This window comes from Ceratosolen solmsi, unplaced genomic scaffold, assembly GCF_000503995.2.
Source record: "Ceratosolen solmsi marchali unplaced genomic scaffold, CerSol_1.0 scaffold11, whole genome shotgun sequence".
Classification (NCBI taxonomy): Eukaryota; Metazoa; Arthropoda; class Insecta; order Hymenoptera; family Agaonidae; genus Ceratosolen; species Ceratosolen solmsi.
In genome coordinates, this window is record NW_011948416.1 from 1,552,981 (window position 1) to 1,571,825 (window position 18,845).

An 18,845-nucleotide genomic window follows, 5' to 3' on the forward strand; every position below is an offset into this window, starting at 1 on the left:
GGAAAGAGTAGCTTGTGACTTTACCTACATTGACAATATATCGATTTAACAGAGGTACCTCGACCTATTAACTGCACTTGCACGCCTCTCTTATGTCTTGTATAGATATATTGAGGGAAAATACGCGATGTTCTGCGCGAGAGGTGTCATCGCGATATTAATGCTCAGTCTGCCCTGATCCGATTCGTGCTGCATAAACTTGTAGAAGCATAGATTATGCTTTACAACGTAAAAACACATTTCTGTGCAAACTGCATTTCTCCCACGCATTTGATATTTATATACTGCGCTGGGCATACACAATATACGTCTTGTTAAGCATACAAAATACGAGAGCATAACTACGGGATACTTCATTTTGCGTTATTGCAACTTCACATTTTTTACCCGTAGTAATGGATACGTGCTGCCTTAAGATACAGTGGAACAATGTTGAAAGCCAATGTCAATTGTGAGTTTCATTTACATTTGATTAATTTTGTTAACCTTCTTTTTGCTGATTTTCGTACTTACGTGCGCTCCCGTTTCTTTCAGCTGTTCTCATTTTTCTCGGATTAAATTCGAAATATTACATACGACTTTGTACTGCATGTTGCGAATAAAAATCTTTAACTACTCTGTATTTTTATTTATTAAACATAAGAGTCCGTATAAAAAAAGGAAAAAAAAACAACAAAAAGAAAATTTCTGAAATTTAATGCGTATGTAATATCAGTTAGAAAAAATGTAGAGAGAAATAAAATTACAAAATTTATTATACTTGCATTGCAAAATAAAATGTATGTTTGAAATTTATAAAGCGAGAATTTGGTCATTTAGCTTGTTCTTATTACATAATTTCAAATTTCTTCTATTTCTAATTCTAATATTTATTATTGAGTTTCTAAATATTTAATAGTTAAAAGTTTTAGTTTTGATAACTCTATTTTATCAAAAACTAAAATCGCACCCAGAAAACAATGTTACTCTTAATTTTAGTCTTTACCCATATACAGTACAAATAATAAAAATATATCTATGTATATGATAATCGCTTTTGTATTGATTTCCCTTTTCATAGTTAACAACGAAAATGATATGTGAAAAAAATAGAAAATAATTGAGCTCGTGTATGAGCATTTTCATTTTTTACTATTGATCTGTAATCACGAAAATCACGTTCAATGAAATCTTTTAAAAATAAATTTGTTTTTTATTACAGCATTGTACGAGGAAGAGAGCGAAGAAGAAAGTAAGTTTACATTCATATATTTTATCTCAATGAATAAAAATATCAAAATGATTTAATATTATTTTTAATAAATTTTATGCGTTTAGTGGATTCCATGGAGAGTCATGGATCGGTGGTGACACATCTCTTGTCCCAAGTAAAAATTGGCATGGACTTGACAAAAGTGGCTTTGCCAACTTTCATTTTGGAACGCCGATCTCTGTTAGAGATGTATGCGGATTATTTTGCACATCCAGATCAGTTTGTCAGGTATGATTGAAATATTCCACTAAATTTTGTATATCAAATGAGTAATCACAATTATTTCTGAATTAATAATTTTTCTTAATAATTGAAAATAAAATTAATAATAAATAATACTTGAACTATTTTATTTCATACTAGAATACAGTAATAATAATAATAATAATAATAATAATAATAATAATAATAATAATAATAATAATAACAACAACAACAACAATAATAATAATAACAAAATAATAAACTATAATAATCTAAAGTTTATTTTAATATGGACACAACGTTACTTAGAAAAAATTTATAACATATATTTATAGTGAAATTTTAATTTTAATCAGAAGAAGCTTATAACTGTAAATAATATAAATTTCGTAAATTAATAAATGAAATTTTTCAATTTACATTGTAGTATCGCTGATATGACCACACCTAAAGATCGAATGGTGCAAGTTGTGAAATGGTATGTGTGCAGTTTTCATGCTGGACGAAAATCCGGTGTGGCAAAAAAACCGTATAATCCGGTGCTTGGTGAGATTTTCCGATGTTTTTGGGAGCTGCCGACATCGGATAAAGAGGCGAACCTTTCAAAAATTGTTGAAAATGGACCGATACCCTGGTGTAATGAAAATCAATTATCCTTTATTGCGGAACAAGTATCTCACCATCCGCCAGGTACGTAACGTTTGCTTTCTTCTTTCATTATCATTATCTTCTGAACTTGTATCTAAAGAAAATGTTTAAAGATTTTAAAATTCTCTCTATGAAATATACTGATTATTGGATCTAATTCAATAATAGCATTTATCGACTTTATTAAATAATCTTTAGATGCTACAAGATGAAAATTGTGTTTAATAAATTATTTTAAATTATGCAATGTTATTAAACAATTTAAAATAAAAATTCATTTAGAAGATTTGTTTTCGTTTTATTTTAATTTTTATTTATATTAATAATTCATTTATTAATTCTTGATAAATTATTTAATATATAAGGAAACTTATTAAAAATGGTAAAATAAATTTATATTTATATAAATATGGTAATATTAAATATAGTTAAAATATTAAGAATTTAAAGAATTTAAAGCCAATAATTAAAAATTATTCACTATATTTACTATTGTTTTCAGAAATGTTACTTATTCCAACAAGTGTAGTAATTAATTTAACAAGTATGTTGATATTTTGCAAATGAATGAATAAAAGCTTGTACCATGAAAAAGATTTCTTTTTATGAATTTTCATTTCCATTTTGAAAATCGCGTATAAAATTATTTAATTTATGAAATTATATGTTTATAAATACTTACAAATAATTATAAGCTTGGAATTTGTGATTCAATAAAGAATAATTGAAAAACATAATAAATTAAATGAAATTCATATTATAAATATAGTTTCCTACGATATTTGTTAAAGAAAAAATAAATAAATAATAAAAAATTCTACTTATTTGTAATAACTTAGTAATAATAATTAACAATTTTACTTCTTTCATATTTGACCGATTTTTGTCAGTAATTTAAAAATCATATATTATAAATATTGCTTACTGATATATTAAGGATTAATCATAGTAATACATTTCATGCGTTCTATACAAACAATAGTTTGCGAGGATTTTGTTAATATAAAAGTTTCATTACTATATAATTTGGATGTCTGTTTAATAATTATAATTCCTGGTAATTATTAAAATATGATTAATAAGTATTTAAATTCATAAATTATATTGAGTCAATTATTATAATATTTCATGAGTAGAATAAATGAGAGATTGATAGAAGACAGATAATATTTCGTGCTGTATAGGATCCTTATCCTCGTCAGAGCTATTGTTCCCAAAACAATTAACCATAAAAAAATCTGTCAACATTTAGGAGTGAAAACGAACAAAAAGAGCATACTAGATAAGATAGCGCCTTCTAAAAAAAAAGTCCAAAATTATGAAATTAAGAGTGAAGAATAGAGAAGAAGGATTAATTAATTAACAGTAGCGATTCCATGAAAATAATCAGAATTAAACGATAATATGTTCAAACGCTATAAAAAAAAAACGCTCGATATTTCATATAAAATTTGAATTTTTATACAAAGCAGCATTATTTTTCAAGATGAAAAATTCATATGTGTAAAAAGAATAAAAATAATTATATGTAAAGTAATTCAATAGTGAGAATGGTTTGTTGTGAATTCTTCCTTTCCCGCGTATAAAAATTTTAATTAATCGACAATATTTAATTATTCTTTTATTCGTTTTTTCTAAATTATAAAGTTAATAATAACGTGATATATTTGTAGCATTTATTATTATTATTATTATTTTTTTTTTAATTTTTTTTTTTTTTTTTGTGACATCTACATTTATTTAATCTATGCTATTAAGTATACTTAGTAAATAAGCGATTTTCAATAATATAAATGATACCGTGAAATTTTACGTCAATGAATTTATCTTATCGTATAATATATAGATACACAAGTATATCATATTATGAACAGCAATTAAAAATAAATCTTAGTATTTCAAGCCATTATTACTATAATTAGAATAGATACGTGTATATAAAGGATTAATATTACAAGAGTTTGATTTGCCTTTATTTGAGCGAAAGCCAGAGAGAATTTGATTAAGCTAATACAGGGATTGACATGTTAGTCAGTAAAACGCACTAAACTACTTGCATATTATTTGCCCTTAGTAAGCGCCTTCTACGCGGAACACTATGCTAAGAAAATAAGCTTCAATGCTCACGTCTGGACGAAGAGCAAATTCCTCGGGCTAAGCATTGGCGTGCACAACGTGGGCAAGGGCCGGGTGAGCCTCCACAGCCACGGCGAGGAATACGTCCTCACCTTCCCCAATGGCTATGCCAGATCCATTCTCACGGTGCCGTGGATCGAGCTGGGCGGCGCGACGACCATCAGCTGCGCCCAGACCGGTTATCACGCAACCATTGATTTTCTTACCAAGCCTTTCTATGGCGGCAAGCGTAATCGAATTACCTGCCAAATAAGCGGGCCCATCGACAAGAAACCTTTCCTTTCGATTAATGGAGACTGGAGCGGTGCCATGGAGGCAAAATGGGCCGATGGTGTATGTAGTATATGCTCTCGATCCTCATATTTTACCGAGTGAAATTTTCTTGAAATTTATATGCATGCATACATCGAGGATTCTTCACATTTGTTCGGCATTATGTTTAAAGTTAATTTAAGGCTTACAAGCATTTGAAGGTTTTGGGAAAAAAATTATCATGAGATTGAATTATAATTTTTAGCTATTTTTCAAAAATATAAGTCTATCTAATAAGTTTTGAATTTTTGAATTTATAAGTTTATAATTGTTGTAATGAGAGAAACAGACGTATATATTTTTGTTCTGAACGATTTGACATAATTTAAAATTCCTTTAAAATAAAAAAAAAATTTCATTTTTAATTTAATATTTGTTGCTATTTTGTTAAACAAACAAAAAACCTCTCTCTAAGAAGGGAATAAGTTTATGGAAGTTTAGAATACGATAAAATTACTTATTATTAGTGTCTCGGATGCGAATGTCAACGCAATCGAAAATTTCGATTCGAGTTACAATAGTTAAATTAAGAGAATTATTTTAACGATAGAATACGACAAAGATGACAAAGATAAATAAAATAAAGAAACATGAATGAAATTTACTTGAGGAACTTGAAGTAAATATTTTCTTTTTCTTCAAAGGCATGAATGATTTAATAATGAAATTTGATACGGCCTTCGCGTGTGTGTGCGTGTAAAAGCAAATATTTATATGATGGGCGTTGAATAAAATTGAAAAAAATTGACTTTCCTTAATTATTAAAAATAATTTATAAATTAATGAACGTTCACAGTGTGTGTGCGTGTGTGTGTGTGTGTGTGTGTGTGCGCGCGTGTGTGCGTGTGTGTGTGTGTGCGTAATTGATGTATAAAGTAATTGAGCGAATACTTTAATCGCATCATGGTAAATGAAATATTCAAAATTATATTTTCGTTTACAGAGAATCGAAATATTCGCGGATGTCCGAGAGCAGAGGATAGAGAAAAAGATGGTTAAACCAATGAGTGAGCAGGACGACGAGGAGTCACGTAAGATATGGCGTGAAGTAACAATGGGACTACGCATCAATGACATGGATAAGGCAACGGCTGCTAAATGCGCAATCGAACAAAGACAGCGCGAAGACGTGCGATATCGCAAAGAAAATAGCATCGGATGGCAAACAAAGGTGGGAGGCCATTTTTAAAATTGTATTGCATTTTTTATTTCAATGGAAATATTGAAATGAATTAAAAAAAATTGGACTTTCTGCCCTTTCGTTTTCTAATTTATTAATAATTATTATTCTTTTCTTTAATTCTTTTACCTCTATTTAATAGAATTAATTATGCGACATTAAATTTAATTCAACGTAGATTTTAATTGTACGTAGTTAAAATACATCGATAACATTACAAATTACATATGATTTCATGATGATCGAATTCAAAAAATTTTATTTACAGTTGTTTAAGGAAACCAAAGACGGCGTGTGGGTATACGTAAATCCGCTAGAATCGAGATTACGAGTGACTGAAACAGTAGCTACTACAAGTGTCGATAGTGCAATAAATACATTTACAACAGCGAGCATATGAGAAGAAAACATTCATATATTTTCTAATCGCGCACAGTAATAATTATTACAAACATTATTTACATTGCAAGATTGCGATGTCTAAAGCTGCTAAGGAGATGTGAAAGTGCTTTATCATCGATTAAGTAGCTTTGAAGTAATGATTCTTTTTTCTAACATTTTATAATTGAAAAGTTAAAAGAAAACCAGTACATCGTTTTGTGATAACATAAATTTAAAAATAATAAGATGTTAATTATTATAATTAGGAAGTTATAAATTATTACTTTTTGTAATGATTTTTTGTAATTTATATGAGATTTTATAGCTTTTAAAACTATTATTAATTTCTGTTTATTTCAATTTGGATTGGATATAATAAAAATATTTAGCATTGAATAAACTTATGAATTAATACAGCTTAACAATTCTGAGAATCTAGTCTAAATTAGTTAAAGCTATTATTTTTCGAATAAATAAAAAATTCATCGTAATGAAAGAGACATTCGCTAATGGTATTCAGCATTCTTCTCTAAGTTTTTAACTTACTTAAGTGTAAATAGTATAAAATTTATTTCGACGTTTCACATCTCCTTAAATGAATGAAAATGAAAACTCGTTAAAATACATCTATAAATCGGATTTTACAAATTTAATGACCTATGCAATACGTATATTTTATTAGGAAATCACATAGATTATACTTCCTTTACCTCCTCAGTCTTCATTGCATTATCTATTGTTAAAAAGTTTGTACATGTGACAAACACCATTATTATATCTAACTAATCTCTTTACATTTTTGTACTTACATTTTGTAAATGTAAACGAAAGAGAGATAAGTAGAGAAAGAATAGAAAGAAAAGGAGAAAGAAACCTTATTTGCAGGTATACTTTATATGCTTTGTTAGAAGTTAGGATTTATAAATTTTAATCATTACTTCAAAAGCGCACTTACAAAATATATTTTTAAAAATGTGATCTCATCTTATTTATATACTTTCTTTCTAAATCGTTATTTACTGTTATAATTTTTCAAATAAACGAACTTTGTTAAACATATTGAATTCTTAAAATTATTCATTTAAATTATTCTCGTTAAAAATCTATAGAATGCGTTACAATATTAAGATGAACAATACAATAATAAGATGAACAAATTCTTCATAAAAAAGATAATTAAAAAGCGAATGTAGTAATATAATTATAGTATTATTGGTTTCACATTTCGAGTGTGCCATAGGTTCTATAATATGCTCAAGTTTTATTCTATTTTATTATTGATTTTAGAAATGCCATTTTGTTTTATTAAAACTAGAGTCGCTGTATATGTTTTAATTTAATATCCTGACATAAATAAATAAATAAATTCTTTTTGTTAATGTTATCAAAATTTTAGGAGCTTCTTATTAAACTGAATGTGATGATAAAAGTACAATTTTTCGTGAAAACCGTCTTTTTAGTTTAATTAATCTTAATAAATTATGATGAATGTTTGTTAGATTTATTATCATACATTATGAATTCAATAAGTTATTATTACAAAATTTTCTTTCAAAACTGTTTTTAATCTTTATATTCAATGTCCATAAATTACAATATTAATATCTAGGATTTTATATAAATTCTTTTATTAAAAGTATCCTTAAAAAATAAATTTCTAATCAATCTACTATCTTATAATTGCCTTATGCACCGGTTTAAATATACAATACATTAAATAATAAACCTATTTTTTAAGATTTTTTTATAATTAGATTGTGACTAATGGTTTTTATTTCCCTAAATTGGCTACATTGTTATGCACTCGAGCTTTTATCTATCCAAAGACAAAATTTTTTTTTAAATTCTTTGATGGCATAATCCACATTATGTTTATTTTTATAAAAAAACTTTTTTTTATGTGAAATAATTAATATACTATTTATTATTACCATTCATACTGAAAAAAATGGTTCTATTATTTTGCAGTATAAATTAAATATTCCGTATGAATGTTTTAAAATTATTTCTGCCTTTTATATTGTTTCATATTAATGACAAATGGAAATATTATGTCTTTATTATTTTTCTATTTGTTGTTCGCAATTCTTAATGATGGTGCATATTTGACTACATTTCTTGTACAATGAAAATCATATGGTAACATTAATTTAGGTTTGCGTTTGACTGGACTCAATATCAAAATGTGACTAATTTTTTGTTTCTCACAGCTGTTGTTGAAATATATCTGTAATATTCGTATTATCAGATATGTTATTTTATCCTACTCACACACTAGTCATCCATAATTGCTTAAAATTTTGAATAAACTTTCTCATACCATACATCATCAACAAAGAATGGAAAATGTTTGGTTAACGTGGTTTTGTTTTATTTAATCTAGTGTTATTTGTTAATTTATTAAAAATTATTAAAATTAAAAAATTTAAATTCCACTAAATAATATGTAATTTCGTTTGCTTCTGTGTACTAAAATGTAACTCAAATAATTCTGATGTAACTCAAATTGTTCTGGTAGCACGAGATATGACAACGCAAAATTTTAAATGTTCGAAAACAAAAAAATTAAGTTGACACCAAAATTCTTACTTCGCTTGGCAGTTATAAATGCGATTGTTGATCGAATCTATCCAAGTGGCCTTCAATTAAATAGACAAAAAAACGCTACAAAATATTTTCTATTAAATTCATATTGATATTTTTTTATTTTTTTTTTCCCATAAATAAAGAGCTCAGATAAGAGTGAAAAGGCTTTTCCGATTTTGTGCTATATTTTCAAATATAATAATGGAAATATGCGTTTGTGTGTTAACATTCCTCTCGATCGGAGCTTGTATTAATTCAGTAACGCCATAAATTATTCTTAAAATACTAATTTATTTAGGAAATTATAAATATAATAAATTCATCAATTTCTCCATAAATTTCTTTAAAAAAATAGTTGTGTATTATTAGCCCAAAGTTATTTTATAAAAATTCATAGTACATGTATTTATTTCTTATTTATTTATTTCATCATATGTAAGAAAATAGTTTAAATGTAAAATTTGATAATAATCATGTAATCAAAAAACATGAAATCTGTTTTACATAGAATGCGTTTGAAATGATAAAAAGTGCATTTTAAGTAATTGAAGGTGAACATTGTTTGGGAATGAATGCTTTAAGTGATAAGTATTTAATAATTATAATAATGATTGTATTTGATGATTTATTTTCAATTAATTTATGAATCTTGTTAGGTAATAAAATAATTTTTAATATATTAAGGTTTTAATAGAAAAATAAAAATTGAATATGTTATTCCTCATAATGAGGTCAATAAAAAGTTCACGAAACGATCATGTACATTAGAAATTAGAATATAAATTATAGGACTTCAATGCCAGTATATGTAAATTTTCACTCAATTTTAAACATTGTTTTCGTTGATAGTCGTACTATTATCTTGTAAAGCAATTTGCATGTCTATAGTATGTATAACAAGAATGAAAAGTTTTTTAATGTATGTTGATAAACACTCGACAAAAATTAGACTTATACTTAAGAATCAAACTGTATAGAGTACAATTTTAATAAAATGTTAACAGTCATAATGAGTTGTACATGATTTTTTTTAGAAATAAATTACTCGAAACGATGATTGCAAAAAGATAATAAAATATTTATTTCTCTTACAATTGTTCATTTCTTTCTTTACAGATATTTACATTTTAATATGCAATTATAATTTGAAAATATAATTTAAGCACTGCATATTTTAAATAATTAAAATAAAAAAAATTTTTTGAAATTAATTAAAACATTTATATTTTGTCTTTATATTTTTATATTCAAATTTTTCATATTTTAATATGTATATTAAAAATTTGTCATGATTGAATTATAAAATGTAAAGGAGAATTTGTCGTTATAATATTTATGAAGCGAGTACTTGGCATAGCCGTACTTTATATTATATTTACACAACGAATTACATTGGTAAGTAACCAATATAAAAATCATCTGCCTTTCTGTAAACTGGAGGAAATCTTATACTTGAATTCACAAGTTGGTCCATTCCAGCCAAAATACTAGGTAGAGCTAATTCACAATATTTAATATCTGGATCATTGTGTTTTGTTGTTTTATTACTCTCACCATATTTATATAATATTTTTACAACAAATGAAGAATTTAAATTCAAAATTTGATTTTTGGAATTTAATTTTTCTTCGGTAAACAGATTTAATTTAGCTTCCATAGGTCTCAATAAAATGTAATGAATACTATTAACATCTTGAGCTTCTAGGAGTATTTTCTCACCAGTAATAAGTTCAGCTGTATGCTTAATAGTTGATAAAAAGTCGGTTAACGGAGGTACTCCTTTAAGAATAGTATTATTATTGGAAATTTTGTATTCTATGCAACAATTCCAGATTTTAATACTTTTCAAATTTTTATAATTTGATGAACCCAAAATGGTGAAACATCGACTGCAATGAATCAAAAGTTTTCGTAATTTCAAATTTTCCTTAAAAATGTTTTTATTGAAAATAGAATAGTTAATAGAATAAAATAAATCCGATTCTCCTGGATTTAGTGAAAAGGGTTCGTCGTTACTATGCTTGCAGCAAAACCACTCTTGTGGATCACAGTCAACACTTGGTAGTGGCAGAATTCTTTGAAAACAAATGGTCTTTGTAACTTCATTTTTACAACAGATACAAATTAATTTACAATTTACATTTTGTGGAGGTAATTTAACTTTGTTTGTAATATTTAAAAAATTCGTTGATTTATTCTCAGAGTTGATAAGTTCAGTTTCAAAAGTGCCATAAATAGAATTTGGCTGTGTTTGAATACGAAAAAATATCCAACGATTCGTTATTCCTAGTGACGAGAGCGAAGATGGTAATAATTTAACACCACATAATGGCAGATTATATGTTTCATCTTCAATTTGAATTTCTATAGCATTTTCTAGTAATTTAACTTTAATTCTTGAAACATCAATATTGTTTATTAAAGAAATGTATGCATTAAGAGAACGCAATTGAGATCTAAGTTCTAGAGTGATGGTATCCATTTAGTATTTTGAGCATAAATATATCCCATATCAATCTGAAAATTAAATTTAAATTATTAATAACCACTGAAATTTAATATTACAATTTAATACAAATAGTTTTAAATAATATTAATTATAATACTAACTTATTTTATATTCAATTTATAATTCAGTAATATTTATAGCTCCTTCAATTTTCACTGTATTCAAACAATGTATTACAAAATATATTTTATAAATTATACAAACCTCATGGAATGATATTTGGTCATGAAAAAACATGGTTAACGCAATATTTTTAAATAATATTTAGTACTTATGGAAATAATGATTTATTAAAACTTTTTAATTAATGAAATTATTAAATAAACTATTTAAGTAACTTATCTGTTATGTTTTATATGTCATTTTACCTGAATATTATTGTTTATATATAAAGGTAATAGTTTTATGCTGTAACATCTGGTCATTGCTCCAAGAAGTGTCTATCGGTTATTATTTTATAATTATTCAATACCTATTTATACATACATATATACGTATATATATATATATATATATATATATATATATATATATTATATGCATAAATTTATATATAGTTATTAGTTTGGCGATAATCTTGATAAATATAATGAAATTAATAAAATGAGTGTAATTGAAAAAACTTGAATATATTTTTAATTTATTTAAATTGAAGATCTATAACCTTCTTTACTCGACCTTATACAGAAATTTAATACACACATCAATAAACGTAAAAATTATTTTTAGATTTTTTACGAGAATTAATTTGCACTTATTTTGGAGTCGACAAGCCTTGCTTGCTTCATATACATAGAACTTCTTATAAGAATCGTATCACTTTTATACGGTTTTATGCTATTTACTTTAATATCCAATGACTATGCTATACTTCTTATGTGACCAAATTTTCATTTGCTGTATATTTTAGATTAATTAATCTAACCGCGGGAGAAAATTTCATTGGAAGATAGAAGTAGGGATATATCGGAAATGAAATCTGATATCTCTTATTTTCCAAATTTCAAAAAATACATTGTATATTTAATTTTATTCTTTATTAAATATAATAGCTTAGAATTGGAAATTTAAATTTAAATTATCAATAAATACCGTAAAATAATTTATAAGATGTATTTGTAAGAATTATTATAAATTATTATCTAATATGTATAGTAATTTTTATATTATTATAGAAAATTATTTTTTAATTTTTCCTTTAATTAATATAATTTTTTTAATGTATTTACGATTCTCAGGCAACTGACGTGTAATTGTTAGAATTTGACGAGAAATTCGTCACCATTTGGATGAATCGAGCATTTTTCAAAGCTTTTGCCAGAGAATTATCTATAGCTTCATACTTTTAATGTACAAGCAGTTTATTTTTTGCCTATGGAAGTCACGACAGCTGATTTAACGTCCTGACATTGTTATTTATCTAGATAGTGAACAATTCAAACAAAAAAATATGACTTTTTAAAGATTTTCCATTCTATTATTATTCAATTTTCACAATTCTAAGAAGTTTTATATATTTTTTTTCAAAATGGGGTGCTGCTATAGTTTCTGTAAAGAGGACAACAGCCATCAGGTAAACGCGGTATTTTCTTTTATCAATTATAAAAAATATTCTAACTGGCTTTACTCATGATTTCATACACTATCTTATCGATGCTTATAAGATATGCTTGTATGGTAAAATTAGTGTATCTAAGTTCAAATTAATCATAAACACTTCTCCGAAATTTATTTTTAAAGAATCTTTTAAATTTATGGCAAATATATTATGTTTTAATTTTTTTATTTTTAGAGTGGTGAAGTTAATGAACGTACACATTTACTTGTGGATCCTGTTAGTAATAATACTAATATACCAAGAGTTCATAGGTTTGTTATTTAAAATTATAAACAATTATTATAAGCACATATATCATTTGTTGATATTGCAGCGATGATTATGTGAATCAATATGCAAGTTCGGTACCAAAAAAAACAGATGAGCAAAGCGCACTTAATAGAATTCTTCATGAAACGGCAGCGTAAGTTATTTATATAATATTTTTTTCATATTTAAGCCATATTATAGTTAAATAATATAGTGAGAAGCCTAAATAATTATATTAATAAGAAATAGTTTTAGATATTGTTAAATAATATATATTACAATATTCAACATGCAGGAATATAATAGATGTTGGAGCTTTAGATTCTCATAACTTAGAACAACATGAATATTTAGAAAGATCAAGAGCTTATGCAAAACGAATAGAGACTGTTGGAATTAAAGTACCAGATATCTCTTATTGTATACTTAGAGATATACCAGCACCAGAAAGAGTTCTTGCCTCTGAGCCTATAATTCACTGTGATAAAGAACTTGTAAGTTTTATATGACATGTGTGCGTATGTGTTTGCACCGTGGTGTATGTTTTATATAATTTCCTTTATAGATATTTATGCAATAATAAATAATATTTTTATTTCACAGATCACAGATTTTATACACAAAGCTGTGATAGCATTGAATGAAATTCAAGTTGAACATAAAGAAGATCTTGTGGTTCCTTTCTTATCGTGATCTTCACATTCCCCACTGAATCTCCAAACCAGATTAAAACGAACTATGTCAACTCAATTTTTAGAGAAGCAAGATGAGTTAATGGGTATATGGGTAAAGAGTTACTTTACTGATTGAACAAATGGATTCAACAAAATATACTATTTTATTTGTACCCAACTTACATTTTCATTAATGAGTTGATTGTAGTATAATATTTATTTATACTATTTGAGAGGTTTTGAAAATATTTCTTAAAAATTATATCAAAGTTCTGTTTTACAAATACTATTTTTCCTTTAATAATCTTAGTGATAATTATTATCTTATCTAAGTGTTATAAATTTTTATATGTAAATATGTAGTTAATATTTACAAGAGAAATTAATACTAATCTTTTATTTTTGAGGAAAGTTTCAATATATTCAAAAGATGTTTGTAATTACAATATATTGTTACAATAATAAAATTAACTATGTGTAATAACTCAAAAATAAAAGAATTAAAATAATTTGCATTAGATAATTCTTTCTAATTAAAGGAGTATTGAAAATATAAATTTATCAAGCAATTAAGTGAATTTCTAAATTGTTCAGATAATGTAATAGTGTAGATATATACTAAGAGTACAGTAAATTTTGTGAATACATAATAAATTAAATGCAAATAGGATAAATTATTACTTTATAGAATAACGTTTTAATTGATATCGTTTCACTTAAGAATTAATTCGTTGCATTGACTTAATTTTATAAATTAATATCTTGTGCATTATAGTATTCATTATATTATATTATAATAATATATGATATTTCAATAATAATATTAAACGAATAAGAAAATTGATTTATTTTATGAAAATGCATACATTTATTTGTTATATGTATTTTTCTAACTGAAAATAATTAGAATAAAATTAAAAAAATTGTGTATAATTAAATAAACTTTTGTATAAGTAGTATATTATTCTTAATGTAAATCTAAAGAAATAAAGGATTTTGTAAGATTGTAAAAATAAAAACACTATTATAAACATATTTCTACACAAATTTCTACAAGCCCACAATGTATATCTTTATTAATTATAAAATAAATTATACTAAAATTTAATCACAAGATTTTTTAACTTATTAATCATAATTGACAATATAGATAGTAAATATAGGGATTCAAATTTCGAACAATATATAATATTAAACAATCAAAACTAATATATTACAGTGATAAATAATTTTAAATTATTTGAATAATATTCATTTAATTGTGTCTAAAACAATGTCAAGTTTTTATTTTACTCTATGAAACATTTGTATTATACATTAAGTACTTTTGTAAATAAAATTTAATAAGAATTTTTATTTAATTTGTATTTACATTGTATTTAATATACAATTTTGTAAATCTTATTCCACATATTGAATAATTAAATTGGCTGAATCTTATTTCATATTTTTTAATATTCGTTCTATAATTTCTCGTACTTAATGCAAAAACATTTTTGAAATTAAGATTTTATGTTTAATAGAGAAAAATAAAAATTAGTCATTTTAGGTTACTGATAACATTGAAAGTTAGATATGACGATTTTACTTTGCATTGAATTAAAAATGAGTTTGTAAAAAACAGGTACAAATATTATTTTCAATTGCTATGAACAAATCTGATAAAAAAATAAAGAGTATAAAATAAAAAGAATGTACATTATATTCATAGTTTTGTTTTTTTTTAATAAATATAAATAAAATACTGTTAGAAACATTGTGAACGAAGCATTTTGAAATCATCTTGATAGTAAAGTTGTTTCCAATTATAAAACAGAAAAATATGAAATTACAGAAGCAATTTTATTGGAATAAAAAAATTATTTACAATGAAATCTGAAAATTGTCAACAGTATATTATTTCAAATTAGTTTAAAAAATTTTTTATATGTAACATAATTTATATGATGCTTATTAAATTTACAATAATGAGATGTCATTTAGATATCTGAATTTTTTGAACATATAAACTTATGTTAGAATAAAAATATACACATAAATCAATATGTAATGTTGAAAATAAGGTTCCTTTAATACATACAGAATACTATACTCTACCTACTTAACTATATAATACTATTGCTACTTAACATAAGTGAATTAAAAGAATTGTGTTATGATTAACATATTATATTATTTATAACAAAATATAAGATAAAATAATATTTAAGCATTGAGAATAATTTAAAATATAGTGACAACCTGAATATAAACTTAAAACATCTAAAAAGAATTCATTGATAGAAAGAATATTAATTTTTATATATAAATTATTATATCACTAATTATATATTAATTTAAATACATATCTTGATATATGGAATCTATATTATAAACTTTAATATATAAAACTTTAATATAATCTATAATAAAAACTTTATACATCATAATCTTGAACAAACAATTTAATTTGGTGAATTTGAATGAATGTAATATTCGTAAAAACAAATGAAATTTTATAAATAAATTTCCATTTATTTATAATAAATACAATAAAAAAATTAAAAATAAAATTGAAACATTTAAGTTTCGAATAAATTCGATTTAAAAAAATCGAAATTTTAAATTGATAATTGATATTGCATTTAATTTTTGTACGCATTTAAATAACAGATGTTGAACAGATTTAAATAAATAAATAAATATATATATATATATATAAATGAAATGGCATACACGATCAAAGATAAATTTGGATTTGTAATAATTTTGAAAAATAATCATTTAGTTAAAAATGTTCAAAAAGAACTTATATGAAAAAGATTGGGAATTCTATGTAGTTTATTAAATGTTTATTAAATGTTAAATATTCTTATGTAATTTTTGACGGGTACTCTTTTATTAGAAATTCGGATGAACGATTATTTCACCTCTAAAAAACTCTAAAATTTCTCAAATCTCTAAAATCTCAAAAATCTGTTTGAAATAAGCATATTACTAGTTTATTTTCTAAATGATTTATGATAATTTTGATTATCAATTTAAATATATAATATTTACACTTATCTTTTATTAACTACCTAATCGTTATCCTGAACTATTCATAGATGTTTTGCCATTATATTCACAGATCGTTATACTCTTTATAAGCAATAAGCAAATTGATATTAGAACTTATTAAATGAATTATCGAGATTGGATCAGTAAAATGATTTTACTTTTTTACAGTATTTAGATGTTAGATGCTTATTGAATCTCTTTTCTAGCACAGTTGACTAAGAAGTCGGCTAAATTTTTTTAGCATTATTATTACGTATTAATTGTTAATTTGTAATAATTTTTTTGCGATTATCATTTATAAATATTTTCAATATATATTGCATTATCAATCATGATATTAAAGTCAGAATTTATATATATTTGTATAAGGTCAGTTTCATAAAAATGTTCTTTTCAATCATTTATCAAAACAAATTATTTAATTACAAAAAAAGACCATTAGTATTAGTTACCTGATTTTATACATAAGAAGATTATAATTTCTCATTTTAATATCGTAAAGAGAGGGAAGTATATAAAAGTGCATAATAATTTATAGAATGATAGTTATAAATTCCATTACGTTATCAATAATATCAGAAAATTTTATAAAAAATTTAAAAAATGTATTTATGAAATAACATTAACAATTTTCATTAAAAATATTGAAAATAAAAAAAAATGGTATAGAGTATGTAAATAATTTTAGTATTTAAAACAATGTACTATTAGTCTACTAATATTATTTATATATAATATCATATTAACATATTAATTGCAGAATCATAAATATATTTAGTTTATCAAATATTATCAAATACCTTTATAGCCAGCTTAACTGAAACTTATAAGTAATTATATTAAATTCTAAAGTGAAGTAAAACTGTATTAATTTTATAAATTAGTGAATCACATTTTTAGATTATAGTATATTACATTGTTTAATTTATCATAACTTACCGTTTTACAACTAATTATTTGAAAAATTTTCTAAAAATGAATAAACATGTCCAGTACTGGTGTTGCTACATCGTGTAAAATTGTAAAAATGTCTAATTAGTAACATGATACTTGCAACGTTGTATTATTAAAATTAAAATTGTTGGTTTTACCAAATTTCTTATATTTTAATTTTGATAAAAATAAAATTGTCCTTTACTAAAACAAAATAATAATTTATTTATTTTTTTTATACATGATAAAGATATTAAAATAAAAAATGTTATTTTTCCAAGAACAATTATTTTTTGTTCATATTTGTGTAACGCATTGTGCTTTATGAACTAAATTTACGTTAAAAAATTCTGGTTAGAAACATACAATGTATGGGTATAAAATTTTGTAAGGAGAGTATTTATTTAGCATAAATTATAAACAAATGAATTTGGAGTAGAAATATGAAAAAGAATGAAAATATTTTAATAATGAAAGTTATAAAGAATAAGTATATACAACACTACTTGTAACAGAGATACACAGAATTTAAAAAGCTGTGCTTTTTATTATTTTTTATTATAATTATGAAAGATATTAAAAAATACTTAATGTAGGAAATGTATATGAAGTTACATTAATAATTTGAAAGAAACATAATTTATTTCTACTCTATTAGTAATTTGTCATTAAATTCCGAAGAGGCAATGTTATCATGAGTGCTATAATTTCTCAGAGAAATATGTAACATTCCGAGCACATAGCTGCTGCTGCTACTCCGCGGAAAAAGGGTTAAACATAATCATAATGAGCGTTTCGATCCTATCCTTATTGCCGATGAGTGTAAGAGAGAGCTTAGGAAGAGGGAGATACAGTGTGTGTGTGTGTGTGTGTGTGAGAGAGAGAGAGCGATGAGAACGGGCCCATGTCGCGAGGCGCAGGTGCCCCAGTGTTTCCCCCACTATGGTATTAGGCCGCTCGCTCGTTCTGGGCCCGAAGGGGGAACTCGGGGTCACATTCCAAGATGGCTGTACCTGAGGAATGCAGCAGTGGGTGCCTTCCTCCTCTCGCCCTTCTTTTACTTGCTCGCTCGCTCGCGCGCTCTCTCTCTCTCTCTTTCTCTCTCTCTCTCTCTCTTACTCCTT

General features: G+C 24.7%; 3 protein-coding genes across 3 annotated transcripts in view; 2 read left to right on the forward strand and 1 right to left on the reverse strand.

Annotated features, from left to right (window-relative positions):
• LOC105359149 (oxysterol-binding protein-related protein 9) overlaps window positions 1-6,343 on the forward strand; it is a 24,568-nt gene extending 18,225 nt beyond the window's left edge. Inside the window, exons 8-13 of the mRNA XM_011495651.1 lie at window positions 1,202-1,231; window positions 1,318-1,480; window positions 1,884-2,146; window positions 4,179-4,573; window positions 5,496-5,723; window positions 6,001-6,343. Coding sequence (XP_011493953.1) covers window positions 1,202-1,231; window positions 1,318-1,480; window positions 1,884-2,146; window positions 4,179-4,573; window positions 5,496-5,723; window positions 6,001-6,132 — 1,211 coding nt within the window. The 3' untranslated portion in view covers window positions 6,133-6,343. The remainder of the gene's footprint in view (window positions 1-1,201; window positions 1,232-1,317; window positions 1,481-1,883; window positions 2,147-4,178; window positions 4,574-5,495; window positions 5,724-6,000) is intronic.
• Window positions 6,344-10,019: 3,676 nt separating this feature from the next.
• On the reverse strand, window positions 10,020-11,694 carry LOC105359150 (uncharacterized). The gene is made up of 2 exons (XM_011495652.1): window positions 11,577-11,694; window positions 10,020-11,216 (listed from the first exon to the last, which is right to left on the reverse strand). The coding sequence occupies exon 2, from the start codon at window positions 11,179-11,181 to the stop codon at window positions 10,087-10,089; it is 1,095 nt and encodes a 364-aa protein (XP_011493954.1). The 5' UTR covers window positions 11,182-11,216; window positions 11,577-11,694; the 3' UTR covers window positions 10,020-10,086.
• Window positions 11,695-12,677: 983 nt separating this feature from the next.
• On the forward strand, window positions 12,678-13,946 carry Lamtor1 (Late endosomal/lysosomal adaptor, MAPK and MTOR activator 1). The gene is made up of 5 exons (XM_011495653.1): window positions 12,678-12,781; window positions 13,001-13,077; window positions 13,140-13,229; window positions 13,371-13,569; window positions 13,679-13,946. Exons 1-5 carry the CDS (start codon window positions 12,737-12,739, stop codon window positions 13,766-13,768), a joined length of 501 nt encoding a protein of 166 aa, XP_011493955.1. The 5' UTR covers window positions 12,678-12,736; the 3' UTR covers window positions 13,769-13,946.
• The last annotated feature ends 4,899 nt before the right edge of the window (window positions 13,947-18,845 follow it).